This window comes from Leptonotus elevatus, chromosome 9, assembly GCF_054856555.1.
Source record: "Leptonotus elevatus isolate MCC_2025b chromosome 9, RoL_Lele_1.0, whole genome shotgun sequence".
In the NCBI taxonomy this organism is placed as follows: domain Eukaryota; kingdom Metazoa; phylum Chordata; class Actinopteri; order Syngnathiformes; family Syngnathidae; genus Leptonotus; species Leptonotus elevatus.
Genome location: NC_141247.1, coordinates 11424878 through 11442739, shown reverse-complemented (window position 1 = coordinate 11442739; position 17862 = coordinate 11424878). Strand labels below are relative to the sequence as shown.

The following is a 17862-nucleotide window of genomic DNA, read 5'->3' as shown; positions in this document are numbered from 1 at the left end:
AGTTATCACCCTTAATAACAACGCTGGACGACAACTCCTTAATGTGCCACTTTCCCCTAAGTGATTAATAATTAATTTCTCATTATGCTCTGCAGCATTTACATTAGGCAAGCTGTTACAATCTAATAAGATTCAATACGTGAGTAACTTCAATAAACCTACTATATATTGAAAAAAACAAGTAATCAAAGCCCTCCAAAGACATTTATAAGGACTTGTATTAATAGTTTAAACCTTACAATCTACGATGCCAAAACATTTTGTCGTTTTACAACATTGCTGTTAAAAACAATGGCTTACAGATTGATTTATGGTTAATTTAAAACATTCCAGCGCACATGCGGGAAAGATATTCCATAAATTACACAAACAAACCATGCTAAACTTAGCTCCTCGTGACGTGCAAATATGGTCATCCAATCGACATGTGTGATGCTAACATATTTCCTTGGCACCATTTCAGAAAGATCACAAGAAATTCAAATTGATTTTTTTATTATTATTTTTTTTTTAAAGAGCTCAGTATCAAATTGATTTTCAGTGCAAGATAAAAGTGCCCAACTGTCTAGTATACAGTCTTCAGATTTGGGCTCATTTGGAAAAATTCTCTAGTGGTAGGTTTCTCTGGAATTCACCCGTGAATGGATGCTTTAGATCAATCACTCAATTCCGGGCGTGGGACCTTGAGACTTTTTTGTGACATTTCAGTTTCTCGACGATCAATGAAACTGCTGTAATTTTTTCTAACTTTTGACTGAGTATTTTTGAGCAGTTGTCTTATAGACCCTTAAAATACATACGTTATCCCTCTTTTTGTTTCACTGGTTGCAGCTTTCTTATGAAACAGCTTGGTGTTTAATCCTTCTTGCATTATGAATATTATCCCACTATCACAATGCCTGATTATTATGTGTTAACATTCTTTATTCATCGGCAAGTAGGCGGCCCATTTTGCTTCACCTTTAACACTTAACGCCTCCAAACAAAAAAGCGAAAACAGTAATGCAGCATTGAGCACATGTAAAACAATGCGTAACACTGGCTCGTTGAACCCCGGCTTCTTTCAAATCCTCATAAGCGCTGTTAATGAATACGGCGTGGGGCAGCTTGTGGGCTCTTTAAAGGCTGATCAATAGCCGGCCGTTATTCTCCCCAGAGGTTACGCTTGGCTCCCAATCTTGCCTCTGACTGGAGTTAAAGTGACAGCCAATGGCCTCATTAAACGCAAACACTGAAGCAAGGAAAGTAGTGTCCGCATGTAAACACACACACAACAGTCCAGTATGTTTGCTTTGCTCATCAATGTAACCAGTATATTATAATTGTTAAGTGAAAATACCATTTAAAATGAAATAAAATGGGACTATTATAGAGAAATGCAGCAAGTGTACGTACTGCCTAAAGAACACACACAACATTATGGCAAGTCCATACCTCAGCGTCTACTTGGAACAACAAGGCTGTTTGTGGGAAATGCAAAGAAACAGCATGAAACGAGGCAGATCATGCGGAACAAACAAGTGGCATAGCTCCCAGGACATACTGTAAATATGGACGATCAAAACATTGTGGAGTGCTCACACATCATCATCCACTTGGGGCACTACTAAAGAGAAAAACTGGAAAAGGGTGAGACCGACTGGATGCCACGGTGCAGTACATAAGCACACATTATGGAACGACCATACGTCAGTGTCTACTAGTGTGAATGTGACTATTATAAGAGAGACTGGGCGGAACAAGTATAAATTGCGTAGCTCCACAGATGCACACAACATTGTGGAATGACCATATGCTACTAGTAAAAAAAACGGATTATTGTTGTGGCGAAAGTAACAAGGAACAAGACAGATTGAGCAGAGCAAAATGACTTAAGTTTGGGGGGTAAAAAGAGCTTAAATGACATAAATTTGGACACACAAGATTGTGGAGCAACCATATGACAGTGTCTGTTGAAACCCCCCCAGCAATATTAAAGAAAAAAAAGGAAATGGCAAGAACAAGGAAGACTGGGTTGAGCTATTATGAATACACATAACATTGTTGAGCGTCCCAACTGCTGGAATTCTAATCATCACTAAAGACGGTGTGTCCACATAACAAAAGATCATCTTTATTGACATCCAGGAAATTCAAACCCACACTTGAATTCTTATGACTGCTCACATCTGCTGGTGTTTGGTTAATAATAGGGCTCAACTCATTACTTTCTTTATAGGTTCTTAGGTCTATGGACACATTTACACTCCAGCTTCTACTATTCTCAGAATAGTTTTCTGGTTTTCTAGTAGGGGTTGCACAACTTGAATTGTTTTAAGTCGGCACAAATGTGGCGGCAGTCTTGTAGACGTTAAGTAGTTGATGATGATGCCATTGATATATTTTCAGCACAGTAATATAATTTTTAAAACATCACAGGAGAAGAGAATGCTTTGCAATGATCCGTATTCACCAACACCGAACTGCCCATACACTGAATGCAGAGCATACATCTCAGAATACAAGAGTATCGACATGGACTCGGTAAAGGTTCACCAGCTGTTGCATGATTATAAAAACAAAACAAAAAACCCTCTTGGTTGGTGTGCTTGCCCCTGAGACAGCCAGGTAAAGCTTGCACAGCATGGCAGAACGTGAAAACCTGTCCTTGCTTTTTGATCCACCACCGCAAATTTTTCTGCATAGTGGGAATTTTTAGCATTTGCAAATAATCACAGACCTGTGTGTAGTAGAACAATTCCTTGCTCTTTGATATTTTTCATTTATAACTGCAGGTGATAACAGCTCGCCTGCCAACACTGGGGCATCATTAGTTTTAACCGGTAGCTAAACTCAGACCTTCAAAATAAAAACATGCTGGTAAAATAATAGTTGCTCAAAATCCTGCTCGAGCCTGTCTTTTCCCTTTTTACTGCTCCTGCAGCGTTTTCGAGCTAAAAACACGTGACTGACTGGAGTCAGCATCACGCTCAAAACATCATTGTGGAGTTGTGAAGTGTACAACCCTTACTGTGAAGCTGGAAAATATACGGGTCGCTTATAAGACCACTCTTTAGCAAGCACAGCACATAGCATTTGAGCTGAAACTGCTAATCTTAACATTAAATCGCAAACTGAGTCCTGACCAAAGTAGTAATAGCAATGTTTCTGTTTCCGCCCCACAGGAAGGACGATCATTCCCCACCAGGAGAGCAACTCTGTGGACACGGGGCCCGTGGATGTCGGAAAGAGCGCGGGTCAAAGTGTTCCACCAGGCGTGTTCTGGCGTTCCCAGGTCAACGTGGACAAGCCACGCTTCCTCAAATTCAACATCTCGGTGCAGAAGAACGCTCTGATAGGTGTTTATGGGCGCAAGGGTCTTGCACCGTCTCACACGCAGGTAAGGACTTCAGCTTTTACATGGGTTGTGGTTATGTTTACAGAACAAGGTAATCTGCTAAATTCGACCATGGCATTAAAACTGCAGTTCCGGGGGCCAAGGTCCTTTCACACTGTACTTATCACAGCAATTGTGTAAATTCTGCTGCGCAAGTTTGCAATGCTGTGCCACAAATTCCCATTTGAAAAATACTCAATTTAGCAAGCTGTGATGACATCTATCATTTAGGAGCAATGACGGCGAACTTATTGTAGAGACAACAGTGACAGATTCTTTGATTTCATGTTGGGATTAGGATCAGGGTTTAAGGGGTTTTGAAGGTTAGGAAGTTAAGAGTTATGGATAAAAGGTTCAGTTTAGGGGTTAGAGATATACGATTAGGCGTTAGGGTGTTAAGGTTACAGTAAGAGTTAGCTAAAGATATTACCAAGCTTTCTCCGACAACAACAAAAAAACTCTCAAAAATATATAAGTTACTTTCATATACTGATAAAACGTCTTTACCCATCTCAAAATGGGAAACAGACTTGTCTATAGCTCCGGAATCTGTCTTTTGGATTCAAGTTTGTGAAAATGTTTTTAAAATGACAAAACACACAAATTTACAACTTATCCAATATAAAATTATTCACAGAACATACATTACTCAATATATGATGAAGAAAATGGGACTCTCAGACTCCGACATTTGTCTCCAGTGTTTACAAAACACTACAGACACTTATTTTCATGCTTTATGGTTATGTACTCCGGTTATGTGTTTCTGGACTAAAGTCTTAGAAAAACTTTCCGCTGTCTTGGACTGTAGGATACCGTTCTCTCCAAACTTGTGTTTGCTAGGTGACTTAACAACAATTGACTTACCACATAAACAATTTCAATCTATACTTGTAGCCCTTACTATCGCAAAAAAAACAATTCTTGTTAACTGGAAAAATAAACAAACTTTGAATATCGACCAATGGTCTAACCTCCTCATAAATCATATTTTAATGGAAAAAAATATCTGCCTCAAATAAAAACCAAATGTCAAAATTTAAAGAAACATGGTCTACGTATATAGAATTTTTTAACCTAAACTTGGATTTTAATTCTGCCTGTTAGCGAGAGCCACAGCAGCGTTATAACTTGCATTGATGTTTCTGTATTGGGCAATTTGTAGCTAATGGTTGTGTTTCTATAGTCAGGAACCCGGCTGCTGCCAGCGGGATCGAGCGGATTCACCTCCGATGGGCACCAGGGGTTGATATTCGGATTCACGGCATGCCAGTGGGTTAATTCTGTGGGTGCTGTCCCCCCTGGCGGGGAGTGGGCGGGTCTGCCCCTCTGTTGGCTGCTGGGTGGCGGCTGCGTCTTGGCCGTTCCCTGGGTCTCTTGGGGGGTGCTGCGTTGCGGGGCTTTCCCTGGTGTCGGGGGCGGCGCCGTTCCGGCGCGGTCCGTCGCTCTGGGCCCGGCGACGCGGTTCGGGGCCTGTGGGCCGCCGGGGTGCCCGGTGGTTCCCTCTCCCCTCCCCCTTCCTCCCCCTTGCTGCCTCTCCCTCCTCGCCTCTCCCCGCCCGTCCTCCGCCTCCCTGTCCCCTCTCCCTCGTCGCCCTTCCTCCTCCTCTCCCCCTCTCCTTGCGTCCCTGCCGCTGCCCCCTGCCCTTCTTGTCGTCCCCTTCCCTCCTCCCTTCCCCTTCCCCGGTACGCCTTCCTTCCCCTCCCCTGGGCCGGGGGCTCCATCCATGGCCCGGGTCTCGGTGCTATGGGGGCCGGCGGGGGTGGCTGGGGTTTGGTGTCGTGCCCGCCCCGCTCCGGTGGGCGTCCTGACACCTCGGGCGGGACCCAGTATCCGGGGGGCGAGCCCTATCGCCCCGCCGGACGGGTCCCATATGCCCGCCGGGGTCCTGGTGGGGTGGGTGGGGGCTTGGTGGGCCGGTGCGCCTCCTGCCCCCGCCCGGTTGGGGGGGGCCCCGCTGGTCACACCTCTTAACTCACTACACTAGGTTTGCACAATACACTTTTATAGACATATAGGGCACATAACACACTTTGGGGGGTGGGGTAGGGTGGAAACACCGTCTTCACCCTACAACTCCCCTCCAATTTTAATACACCACACAACTTGTGGGTGGGGGGGGGGGGCTTGTGGGGGTGCCATCGGTTGGGGGCCGCAGTATAGAGCAGTGCTGCGGTCCCCTGTCCGTGTCGCCACCCCCCCCCCCCCCCGCCCTATCTATTTTTTTTAATGCACCACATACACTCAGCAACATGCTTGGGTGGCGGGTGGATCGGAGCGTGGGAATATCATTTCCATCGGCTCCGGTTCACCTGCTCCTAATTTTAATGCACCACACACACACACACTTGTATATACACTGGGTGGGGTCACATTCACGGTTTAGGGGTAAAGTTCGCCAGTCCGCGAGCTGGCGGACTCAGTAACAGGGGTTAATTTTCACAAAGAACGCTGGGGTGACGACCGGGGCCTTCCCCCGCTGGGCCTGGGGTTCGGGGGTGTCGGCCGCCCTCCGGTGCCCCCATCTCCCCCTTCTGCCCCCGGTGTTCCGTCCTTCCACACGGCGGGGGGTGGGGTGGGCGCGGCTGCCCTCTCCGCTCCGCTGTCTGGCCCCTCTTCGGCGCCGGTGCCTGGGTGCGGGTGGTCCCCGGGGGCTGGGGGTCGGGGGTTGGGGGGCTGCCGGTTGGTCGGGGTGGGGTCGGGGGTGGTGGGGGTTGCGGGGTGGGGGGTGCTGGGGGTGGGGGGTGTCTGGGGGATTGGGGGCGTGGGGGCGGCTGGGGCTGGGTTGGGGTGGGTGGCGGGGGTGGATGGGGGGCGGGGGGTCGTGGGGGGGCGGGGGTTGGTGGCCGGTGGGGTGCCTGGTGGGCCTGCAGTGCCCCGTCCTGCTGCGTTGGGCCGGGGGCGCGGGCCGTGTTGGGGCGGGGGGCGCTCCTGCTCCTGGGTTTGCTCTCCGGCCGGTGGCCCTGGCGGGGCCCGGGGGTCGTCCTTTGGCGCTGCCGCGGCCTGGGGGGCCCTGAGGTGTTGCGCTTGCTCTGTTCCGGCGGGGGTCGACGGCTCCCCTCTTTGGTGGAGATTTTCATGCATGCCAGATCCACCACACCAGCATCTACCGAAACTCAGACACAATCTGTTTCCTCCTCAGGTTATTGAATCGGTGGAGGCTGGTGTCTGCGGATCTCACGCGGCTTCGTCTGTCCTTCCTTCCTTCCTTCCTTTTCTCGGTCTCTCCTTTGGTCTCTTGAGGCCTCCCTGATTTTATGTTTTTTGGATTTGTTGGGGTCTGGATGTTTCTTGGGCTGGGGAGGAGTTCTGGTGGGGGGTGTCTGGTCGGTGCTGGATTTCACCTTCCTTGGTTTTCTTCGGTCCCCTCGGGTCTCCTGGTGTTCGATTTAGGTGAACGGTATGAGATTTTTTTCTAATAGGTTTTCTGGTGAGCTAACAAATACACACACGCACGCACATACACATACTCACCCACACACACACAAAAAAAAAAAAATATATATATATATATATATGTATATATATATATATATATATATATATATATATATATATGTATATATATATATATATATATATATATATATATATATATATATATATATATATATATATTAAAAAAAATAAAAAAAATAAAAAAGAGCAATGATGATGACATTTCCGAATGAACAATACTGAGCTCTTAAAAAAAAAGAAAAGAAAAAAAATAAAAAATAAAAAGGTTACAGTAAGAGTTAGGGGATTAGCGCTGTTGGGTTTGAGGGTTCTGTTAGAGGGTTAGATTTAGTATTAGATGTAGCTGTAACGTGCTGGGTGGCACGGGTATGTTATGGTGCGCGGGTAACACGCAAGGTAGAAGGAAGTGGCGTAAACAAAATGGGTAGACATACTGGTGGAACGACACATGACGAAGCATACTATACCTCACAACACGGAACGGAGCTGACGCTCTTCCAACTGCCACAGCGCATCAATGAATGGATAACGGATTGATGAATGAATGGACAAAATAATGGCAAAGTCATGCGAATGGATAGTGGAATGAATGACCAGACTAATTTATGGCTGGCATGCACTGAAAACAAAGCGACAGTGGAACACAAAAAACACACACGTGAGAGGTGAGAGCCAGACACTAATGACCACAGCTGGTCCTGCACCTGAAGCCGATGCGGTAATCAGCGCTCCTCCCTTGCCCTGATTGGTGGACAGAGTCTGAGAAAAACCCCACCAATCAGGGAGGAGCGCTCACACCGCCCGCACACACACAAATAAAACAAATAAAACAAACGGCCATGAACGTCGTGGACCGTAACAGTTGCATTCTACAAAAAAACACTATTGAGTGCATGAGAGTTAGGTTCAAGTACGAGCTAATGTTAAGGTTTGATGAGTATCAAAAATCAATATCGTCAGTATCCACAAACATTATATATATTTTAAGAAAATTCACTATGATTGAGTAAATAGATGTGTCTTTAACTTTTACTCTGATTTACCTTGCACACATCTTTCACTGTCTCTTACGTGTCGGCCATTTACCCACTCAAGTGTTTCCAAAATGTTCCAACGTGTCTCTTGAATGACATTGGTGAATTCCCCACGTGCAAAAAAAAGAAGAAGCTCTCAGCCTCACCTTGTTGACATTCTGTCCAGCTGAAGAAGCACTTCACTCGAGTGCAGAGGGGAGCTGTGTTGGCCACGCAGGTGAGATGGATTGCATTTTTAAGGTGAAAGAGGAAAGAAGCTCAACATATTCTAAGATGGTAGCGGGGTAATTAACAAGACAGTAAGGCCTAGGGTTAGGTTCATGATATTTATTTAAGGTTTCGGTTGGGGGTTTGGTTTAGGGTTTTAGGAAACGAGATTTAGGTGCTTTGAAAAGGTGGAAAGAAGAGGGGGGGGGGAAGTTCAACTTTATAATATAGAAAAGTGGAGTATTGGACAAGACAACAGGATAGGGTTAGAGCATTTGGGTCGTTAGGGTTAGGTTTAGGGGATTAGGGTTAAGGCTAGGGCTTGGAATTAATGGAGGAGCAAGGCCAACAGCTCAACTGAATAAGAGAGTACACTAGGGAGGTAACAAGAAACTAGAGTTAGGGGTTTGTTGATTTGGGCTGGGAGGTTATGTTAGGTTTAAATGGTTAGGGTTAGGATTATGGTTTAACCGAGTTAGAGGATAGGGGTTAAGAGATAAGCGTGAGGTTTCACCCAAGTGCAGAGGAGAGTGTCAGAGTCGGTCACACAGGTGAGTGGGACAGAGAGAAAAAAAGAGAAAAATAAACTGGAAAATCAAAGAGGAAAGCGGAGTAATTAACAAGACGACCCCTTTTGTGTCAATGCCGGACGCCGTGTCAATCGCTGCCGCCTCGGAGCTGCATTCAGCCGCAGATCAATGCATTTACTCAACTGAGCATGAAAGAGCCCGGCCGGCGATATTGAGCGTCCCATTCACAGCCAGCAAAGGGGAGACAACATTTACGAGTAACAGCTTTTACTCCTCTTGTCAAATATAGACCTTGTCCTCATGCTATTGAGTCCCTGTCTGCAGCCGTACAAAGAAAACAAACCAGAGGGGGGAAAAATGGACTTTTGTTGGGCTGTTTTCCCGGAGAATTTGTTGCAGGTCACTCAATCTGAAGTTGTGTTTGTCCTCTGACTTCCTACGCCTAATGTCACCACTATTGTTGGTTCGAGATGAGCTTAGAAGGGGTTCAAGCAACCTCATCGAGATGGATGCACTCGACCGGAAGGCTCTAAGCTATGTGGGATGGGACTGTATTATTGCTTCCTCCTCGCACAAAGAAGCCAACTTCCGCCGGGTTAATAACATCCACCCAGCCCCCTTACCTCACCCCCCTACCCCCTGCTGCAATCAAAGGGTCGACTTTACCTGCGCGGCACGAAAGTAAGCCAAAAAAAATGGTTGTCGAGGTCCTTGTATGTTGCATTCCCTGGAAAGAAATCCTGTTTTAATGTGTTTTCTTATCCCCTTCTACTTTCAGAAACATTCATTTAAATCCATATTCATTATTTGCTACCGGGAGGCAAAGCAGCATGTTTGAAACTGATTGTTTGATGGTGCCAATCGGATGCTTGCTCCATAGTTCTAAGGCTCATGGTTTAGTACTTCTTAAAAAAATATATGCTTGATGATGCAGCATAGCATTACTTTGTGTGAACACTTTGAAAATTAGGATGGGGGGCGGGGGGTCGTGGGGGGAGCGGGGGCTGTGGACCGGTGGGGTGCCTGGCGGGCCTGCAGTGCCCTGTCCTGCTGCGTTGGGTTGGGGGCGAGGGCCGTGTTGGGGTGGGGGGCGCTCCTGCTCCTGGGTTTGCTCTCCGGCCGGTGGCCCCGGCGGGGCCCGGGGGTCGTCCTTTGGCGCTGCCGCGGCCTGGGGGGCCCTGAGGTGTTGCGCTTGCTCTGTCCTGGCAGGGGTCGACGGCTCCCCTCTTTGGTGGAGATTTTCATGCATGCCAGATCCACCACACCAGCATCTATCGAAACTCAGACACAATCTGCTTCCTCCTCAGGTCATTGAATCGGTGGAGGCTGTTGTCTGTGGATCTCACTCTGCTTCGTCTGACCTTCCTTCCTTTCCTCAGTCTCTCCTTTGGTCTCTTGAGGTCTCCCTGATTTTTTGGATTTGTTGGAATTTAGATGTTTCTGGAGTTGGTGAGGAATTCTGATTGGTGGCCCGGTGGGTGGTGTCTGGCCGGTGCTGGATTTCACTTTCCTTTGTTTTCTTTGGTCCCCTCGGGTCTCCTGACGGCGGTGTTCGGTTTTGGTGAACGGTATGGGATTTTTTCTAATAGGTTTTTGGTGAGCTAACGAATACACACACACTCGCACGCACGCTCGCACGCACGCACGCACGCACATACACATACACATTCACATACACATACTCACCCACATACAAAAAAAAAAGAAAGAGCAATGATGATGACATTACCGAATGAACAATACTGATCTCTTTTTGAAAAAAAAAAGGAAAAAAAAGAAAGAAAGAAAAAAAAAGGAAACCCACGACCCGGCGAGCGGTGTGTTGTGTGCCCAGGTACATATTAAATTGTAAATATAGTTCAGCATTGTTGTAAAACATTATAATGTAAAACATTATAATATGTGCCGTTTGTGTCTTGTGGAAAATACGCATAAGTCCACCCATGCCACTTATGAACATAACCATGAACATAATCGACAACAGAATTCAGACAGTCCTGGTATTTGCAGTAACACTGCTGTCACTGTCAGCTGAGGAGGATGTAGTTAATAGTCACAAAGATGACTGGGTTCGCCTTGGTCCCCCAAATGACTAAATACGCCCCTGGTGTTATGTTTAGGATTGGTGGATTTAAATTAGGGTTATGGATATGATTGTTGATTTGGTATATGATTTGGAGTTTTGGTTGTGTTGTGCTACGGTTGGGATTCAGAGATCAGGGTTAGGGTTATAGTTAGGCATATAGGAGTTAGGGCTAGAACAGAATTTAGAGCAAATCAGGGGTTAGGTTTAGGTGGTTACGGTTGGTGTTAGTGTTGTGGTGTGACTTTAGGGTGAGGTTTGGCTAAAATCCTACTTAACACCATGTATTGTTAAGCCTTCCTTGCATTTTCCACACAACCAATACTGAGAAGCTTTTCTGACTCACTTCCTTCATCTAGTTTCTGAAGTTTCTGCATTTTCATCCAGTTGGCCAGTCTTGGAAGTATGGATTGCATGGTTTTTGTATAACAAACCAAATGAAGACTCATTCCTTTTGTTTCCCATGGTTAATAACGCTGTCAGAAATTGGCTTCCAGTGCTTGTCAATTTCTGTCCCATTATTGGACTCCAAGGATTCATTTCAACCACATGAACTTTCCTAGTCGAAAGTCAATGTTTTGTTTCCAGGGTTGAAGTGTAGTGCTAGTGTAATTTGTCTACCAATTGGTTCACCCCAATGTACTTTATTTTAAGAGGGTACTGTCAGTGTCTGTTCCAGGTGTTCATCATCTGGCATCTCGTCATCTTCAGTGGGATGTTTGTGCGTCAAGTCAACCTTTAGTTTTGTTGTATCTGGTATTGTTGCTAACCCTGCTCTCATCCAATCCGAGCTGTCTTTAAAAAAACTGTGATAATTTGTATGCATCGCAAGCTTCCTCTCAGTTCCCCATTTCAAACACAAGTCTGCACCAGAGGCTTGGTTCGTCTGCTTGCAGCTTGCAATGTTTTAAACCAGGGAATCCTCTTGTCTGCATCTGCTGTGTTTCGCTGTAACCATTAGCCTGTCTAGGGGACGGGTTGTTTTCTTCCGTGCTGCACAGTTTAGGTCCAAATGAGGTCCAGCTGTTCAGCGGGTGCTGTGAGAGCGGATGCACCTCTTCAATTATTTTGCCAGGCGGGAATTATGCCTTGTTTGTCTTGTAAGTCGATGTTTGTTTGTGGGAGGAGAAAGTGCATTTAGACCCCTGCTTTAATGAAGAACTCGCCTGCGTTATATATCTTTTGTTATTTCTTTAAATGTCATAATTATCATCAATAAATTCAATTAATTTGTTTTGATAGCATTACCTACTCTACATCTACTGGGTCTCTTGGATCATTTACATATTTAAAACAAATACAAACTCTATTACCCATCTGCAAACTCAGGCGTGTAACTGAATTACGCTTTGATTTTTATGCAAATATAAGAAATATAATTATGTGCCAAAGCCAATATAGAGGGGGAGGCATTGTTTTTTTTTTCCTTTTAGCGCAGCAACTTACTTCTAATACCCACCAACGGTAAAATCAACATTCTGCTTAAGCATTGGATTTCTGTGCACAAAACCCAATATGAGAAACTAAAGGCAGTGGTATTTCTGTTAGTGAGAAATCATCTATTGAATTTGTCTTTTGTTGTCTTTAATCTACGAACAAAGCAAAAACATTACAAAAAGCAGCTATAGGAAGATCTCACAAGGCTTTGTTCCAAACTGAGATACAAGTGTGGTTCACAGGCAGCAATTTAAACCGTGTAAAATAAAGTCACAAGAATTATACTACCATAATTGGTTATGCAGTATAAATGTATGATTTATACGGAATATTTTGATTATGTGAAGCATATTAAAGCAACATGTGGACTAACAATCAGGCACTTGCGTGGTGAAAACAATCACTCGCTTTAGTTGGCCTTATATGGCATGTTACTTATTGCATGTCAAGGTTATGGTGATTCATATGAAAGTTATGTGTGGCCTGCCAGTCAACCCTCCATGTAGTCAAAACAACCACTTGCTCATATTGGCTATGTGGCAAGGCTATGTGTTGATATTAAGGTTATGGGGGGCATTTTAAAGCCATTTTTGCTATAACAATCCTACACCTGTGTAGTCAAAACAATCCCTTGCTCGTGTTGGTTATGTATGGCATGTGAATGCTGTGTTGCATGTTATGGTTATGTTATGGAAGACATTTTACCAATGACGCTGAAATCTGTTGTGTTTTTCCACAGTATGACTTTGTGGAGCTTCTGGACGGCAGCCGGCTTATTGCCAACGAACACCGTGCCCAGAGCGAGCCGGAGAGGGGAGCACGTCTGGAGCACCAAGTGGTGGTCCACCAGGCGGGGTTCATCCAGTACCTAGACACTGGGGTGTGGCATCTGGCTTTCTACAATGATGGACGCAGCATAGAGGCAGTATCCTACAACACCATCATCCAGGGTATGGCTGATAAAAAAACAAACTGATTTGTTCATTTAAATTGAAGTGGATATGCCACAATAGTTTCAGTTAAGCTCCTGAAGCCAAATAAAGCTAGTCAGCACGAGGTTGCATTGGTGTGCCTGCAGTGCACGGCAAATATCTGACACTTCGTCTGTCACACCTACTGTCTCTGATTGGTTGTTTTCCCTCAAGGTGGTGATTTATGAAAAATCTAATTAGAGTTACAAGAGTGGGACCAGACAGAGAGAGAGAGAGATGACATGACAAGGCTATGTGGTAATATGGCATAACAATCATACACCTGTGTATTTTCACAGATGATTTACTAATGTCCTACTCTCATTTGACACTGACAGTTTTAACAAATTGAGAGAGAAATCGTGTATTTTGAAAACTGCAAACTCCCTAATTAATTTGACATTCTCTGAATGGCTAAATTCACAGCAAGTGTTAAATCCATATTTTTTCCAAGTATTACATCGCTGTTTTCCTATTAACTTTTCAACAAACAAAACTCAGCACTGTCTTACTTGATTGTTGTAAGTAAACGCGGCCTATGTGGCTTCACCAACTTGACAAAACACAAACCAACTAGATTAAGACAAAAATTCCACCCGCCTCACAAACAAGTAGATCTTTCAGACTTTTCTGCAACCTTGCAAGCAGACGGGCTTTTTTTTCGGAGAATCACTGATCATTGTCTGCCGTGCTGTAATAGAAGCGATGCATGGGCATCGATTTGTCCAGCCAAACAACTTGTAGGCTTTAGAAAAAGCTTTGGAGATTACATTTTTTTCCTCTATTTCCTTCGGGGGGGAAGACTTTCATTGATTGGGCCCTCCCAAATATGAAAGTATCGACGAGCCTGGTGGAAATTGCCGGGTCCACCTTCAGCTAAAAGGAACATCCAATATAATCGGAACATCCAAAACAATCCGGAGTAATAACCCCCTGAAAAAATAAAATGAAAAAGTTTGCCCTCTTCACACTTATCAAAACGACGGCCTTTTGGGAGTCTGTCGAGCGAGCACCGGTTCTTACCCTGTAGGATGTGTCAGATTAGCTTCAAGTCGGAGAGGACTTAAAACACTCCGGGGATTGCTCCACTCGGCTTGATCATCAGGCCGTTGGGCTGCGATTGGAGGATAAAAAAAGTAGGCGACGATGGGTACAAATAGTCGGAAAGACAGGGGGAATACATGTTGAGGAAATTGAATTATTTGCTCTAATTTAAAAATGCTTTTTGTGGCTTTTGACGGATGGCGGCAGACACGTTACGGAGGCTTAAACCTTTGTGGAATGGATACACGTTGCCTTTGTCTTACACAAATAAGGGATGCTTGGAGGGGGGGGGGGGGGTTGATGGGGCACTGTCTCGTGGTGAAATGTGCACTTGTCAAAAAGTTACTTTAAAAGCCATCTCCCCCAGATTTGCGGCAGGGTGACAGCGGCGTGATGGGTTATTAATAGTCTGACTTCCCGCAGAGTCTGTCACCGAGTGCGCACACAACTGCTACGGGAACGGCGAGTGCATGGCGGGCTCCTGTCACTGCTTCCCGGGATTCATCGGGCCGTACTGTTCCAGAGGTAATTATCCACTTGGCCTGGCCCATGAATAGCGAAAACCCACGTATAATTGACACCAATTGAAATGCATGGAAAAAATATTGATTCAAAATAGATTCTTCAAAAAATTCTGATAAACATTAACTATGACATGGAATTACTTCTTTCGCGGAGCCGATCAATGGCATAATTGATTGGCAAATTAAGACATTCGAGCCCATCAAGGATTTTGCATAAAATGTAAAATATCCAATCCAATCCAATGTCCAATCCCGATTCAGCTGTAGTAATTTAGATGTAGATGATAGAAAAGTCTTGTAGAATAAGACTCTTGCTTGTTGGGAATTAATTGGATACCACAATGTTTCATTTTTTGGTAGGATTTCCTACTAAATTATTACTATCCGTTAAATCAACTATACTACCGTATAGTAATGTACTATACTGCATCCTATTATTTTTACTTTGAACTTAGTTTTTTTCTCCTCTCCTAGCTGCCTGCCCTGTCCTGTGCAGCGGAAACGGCCAGTACACTAGGGGGCGCTGTCAGTGCTACAGTGGTTGGAAGGGCACCGAGTGTGACGTGGCCTCAGGCCAGTGCGTGGACCCTCAGTGCGGGGGCCACGGGGTGTGCGTGGCGGGAAACTGTGTGTGCAACACCGGCTGGAGAGGAAGCAACTGCGAACAAGGTAATAAAATGTTCCCCCACTACAATGCAGATTTTTGGGGTGAATGTATAGACTTGTCTATTGTGATTTTTGATGTGTTTTTACAGCTATGGACTAACTACATTCACAACACATATCCATTTTATACTTTCTGTGCGTGTTTACGTATAAGTACAAGTAAGTTACAACGTATTTAAAAAGTGTGTTTTGACATTCCTTCTCAGTCTGTGTATTTTTTCGAGGCTTCGCATCATAAAGCACTCGCCAAAAATGTGGGCACTCGCCGGTTGAGAGACGGAAGTGACCACCTGTTAAAACTTTGCATTATTTTATCGAGGCTTAGAATAATGTCAAATATATCAACTCTGGTCCATTTTGAGGTGATAGGTATGTGGCGTAAAAAGTTAGAGAAACACTGCTCGTGTGGACACAAAATCTTTGTAACGTGTGTTTTCAAGTCGGCCGAGCACATAATGCGTCGTATGTTGTTATTGACGCCCTGTGAATAAATTAACTCGGGCAGCTAATGGGCTTAACTATCGCCGAGTTTCGCAGCCGCTCGTTCCGATCAATCAATCAATAGGCGTCATTTAAGAATGAGCGTTATTCCTTTCCCTCTCAGGGTCGCTCTGCTTGGCCGCATTTAAAGGTATCGACCTACACGCTGGCCAAAGGCAATTATCGGCTCAGATTTACATGCACGGGTTAGCGACCTTGCATGCACGAAGCAATTGAATTAAAGGAAGTTTGCTTTTGAAGGGAAAATGAAAGGACGTTGTTTTGATTGGCTTTTGTAGTTTGTCGGTGAATGGCCCATTGATGGCTAAAGCGTACGTTGAGCGAGAACCTGTTGTTGGAGATCTGGCTAAGCATAGTAATCTATTAAACTAATGTATTTGCCTTTGTAAACATCATTTTTAATGTTTGAATTTTATTACAAAGTACCTCTTGTTTATATAAAAACACGTGCGTGTTTGTATGCATTGAACACAATTTGGAGCCGTAAACGAAGCTAATGTTTGTTTTTTCGTAAACTATTACTACAATTTAGTCTTCAATTAACCTAATTTGTGTGATCTTGTATACATTCAAGACAATGTTTGCATCTACCACGTAACTCATGTATATGTTTTGTAAACATCAAATACAATTCAGTCTACAGTACTGGTACATTGTAACTAATGTGTATGTTTTTTGTAAGCATTAAATACAATTAGGCTAAGTCTTTGAGGAAGAAAGCATACCTTCTTTTGAAAACATGTTTTGTTTGTTTTGCCAAGGCAATTTACCATATTGTATTTACCGTATGCACGTAGCCTTTAGTGAACATAATGTAAATGTTTTTTGTTTTTTTATTAATAAATATCGAGGACAAGTTAGCCTTCAATGTAACTTGTTATGCGTCTTCAGAATTATGGCGTCTTCAATGAATGTAACTAACATGTTTGATTTTTCAAACATTGAATACAATTTAGTCTTCAATGATGTTAACACATAATTTTACAAATCTTTAAAATGCTCTATAAATAAAGTTGAGTTGAATACAATTTACTGTAGTCTTCAGTAAACATCTCAATAATACTGCAGTCAATTTATCCATCCCATATTATTATTAGTTAATACGTAATAACATATTTTCATAAACCTTTATTACAATTTAGCCTTCAGTGAACCTAACACCTGTTTTCATAAAACTTGTGAATACAGCTTCAAGTCTTAATGTACTGGTACTCATTTTCAGAAAAGTTTAGTAGGTAGGTAGGTAGGTAGGTTTAGTCTTTAATGTAACTAAAGTACGTAATAATTTAAACATGACAGTTTAGTGTTGAACACAACTCACAATTTTGTTTTGGTATCTATTAAAGATAATTTACATGTTTCCACTGAACAAACAATTACGTTTTAAACAGATCGATAGCATGTTTCTTTTTTAAAGGTATAATACATTCATGAAAGTAATGTGCATGTCGTCATGATTCATGAACATCAAAGACAAATTTCAGTCGTCTTATCGGAAGCTAACCTATGCTTTTGTAAACATTGCCGCTACAGTACATAGTGTGTTTGCAAACACTGAAAATGTTGTCTATAATGAGTGTAACATGCATAAGTCTTGAATTAACCCAACAAATATTTTTTTCCTCCGATGAAGAAAATTACATCTTCAACTTTTCCTATTGAATGAACCTAATGACATTGTTTTGGTAAGAATTAAACACAATGAACATAACATGTGATTCTGTACACATCATAAACAATATAATCTTCAATGAACCTAACGTATTTTTCGTAAGCAACCAACCAAGTGTACATGATTTTAGACTGCGGGAGGAAGTGGCTGCAATGTTCAGCAGTGCAGTGCTAACACTCATCTACTGTGCAATGCAGTGTGTTACAGTAACTGAATATATCAGCGGGGCACTAATTATGCTCCTTTTCCTGGCGCCTTTAATGGAATATCATTAGACTAGAAGTACAAAAGAGGTCAGAGCTTAAGAGAGTTGATGTATAGCAGGAACTAATAAAAAGTAAAAAAAAAAAAGACATTC

The 17862-nt window shown here is 43.7% G+C and overlaps 1 protein-coding gene across 8 annotated transcripts in view; it reads left to right on the top strand.

Annotated features, from left to right (window-relative positions):
• Positions 1–17862, top strand: part of LOC147168368 (teneurin-3) — a 215617-nt gene that overhangs the window by 120706 nt on the left and 77049 nt on the right. For all 8 annotated transcript variants that reach the window (XM_086084930.1, XM_086084935.1, XM_086084934.1 and 5 more), the window contains 4 exons: positions 3165–3379; positions 12866–13076; positions 14565–14666; positions 15140–15334. In XM_086084930.1, the coding sequence (XP_085941056.1) occupies positions 3165–3379; positions 12866–13076; positions 14565–14666; positions 15140–15334 (723 nt within the window). The remainder of the gene's footprint in view (positions 1–3164; positions 3380–12865; positions 13077–14564; positions 14667–15139; positions 15335–17862) is intronic.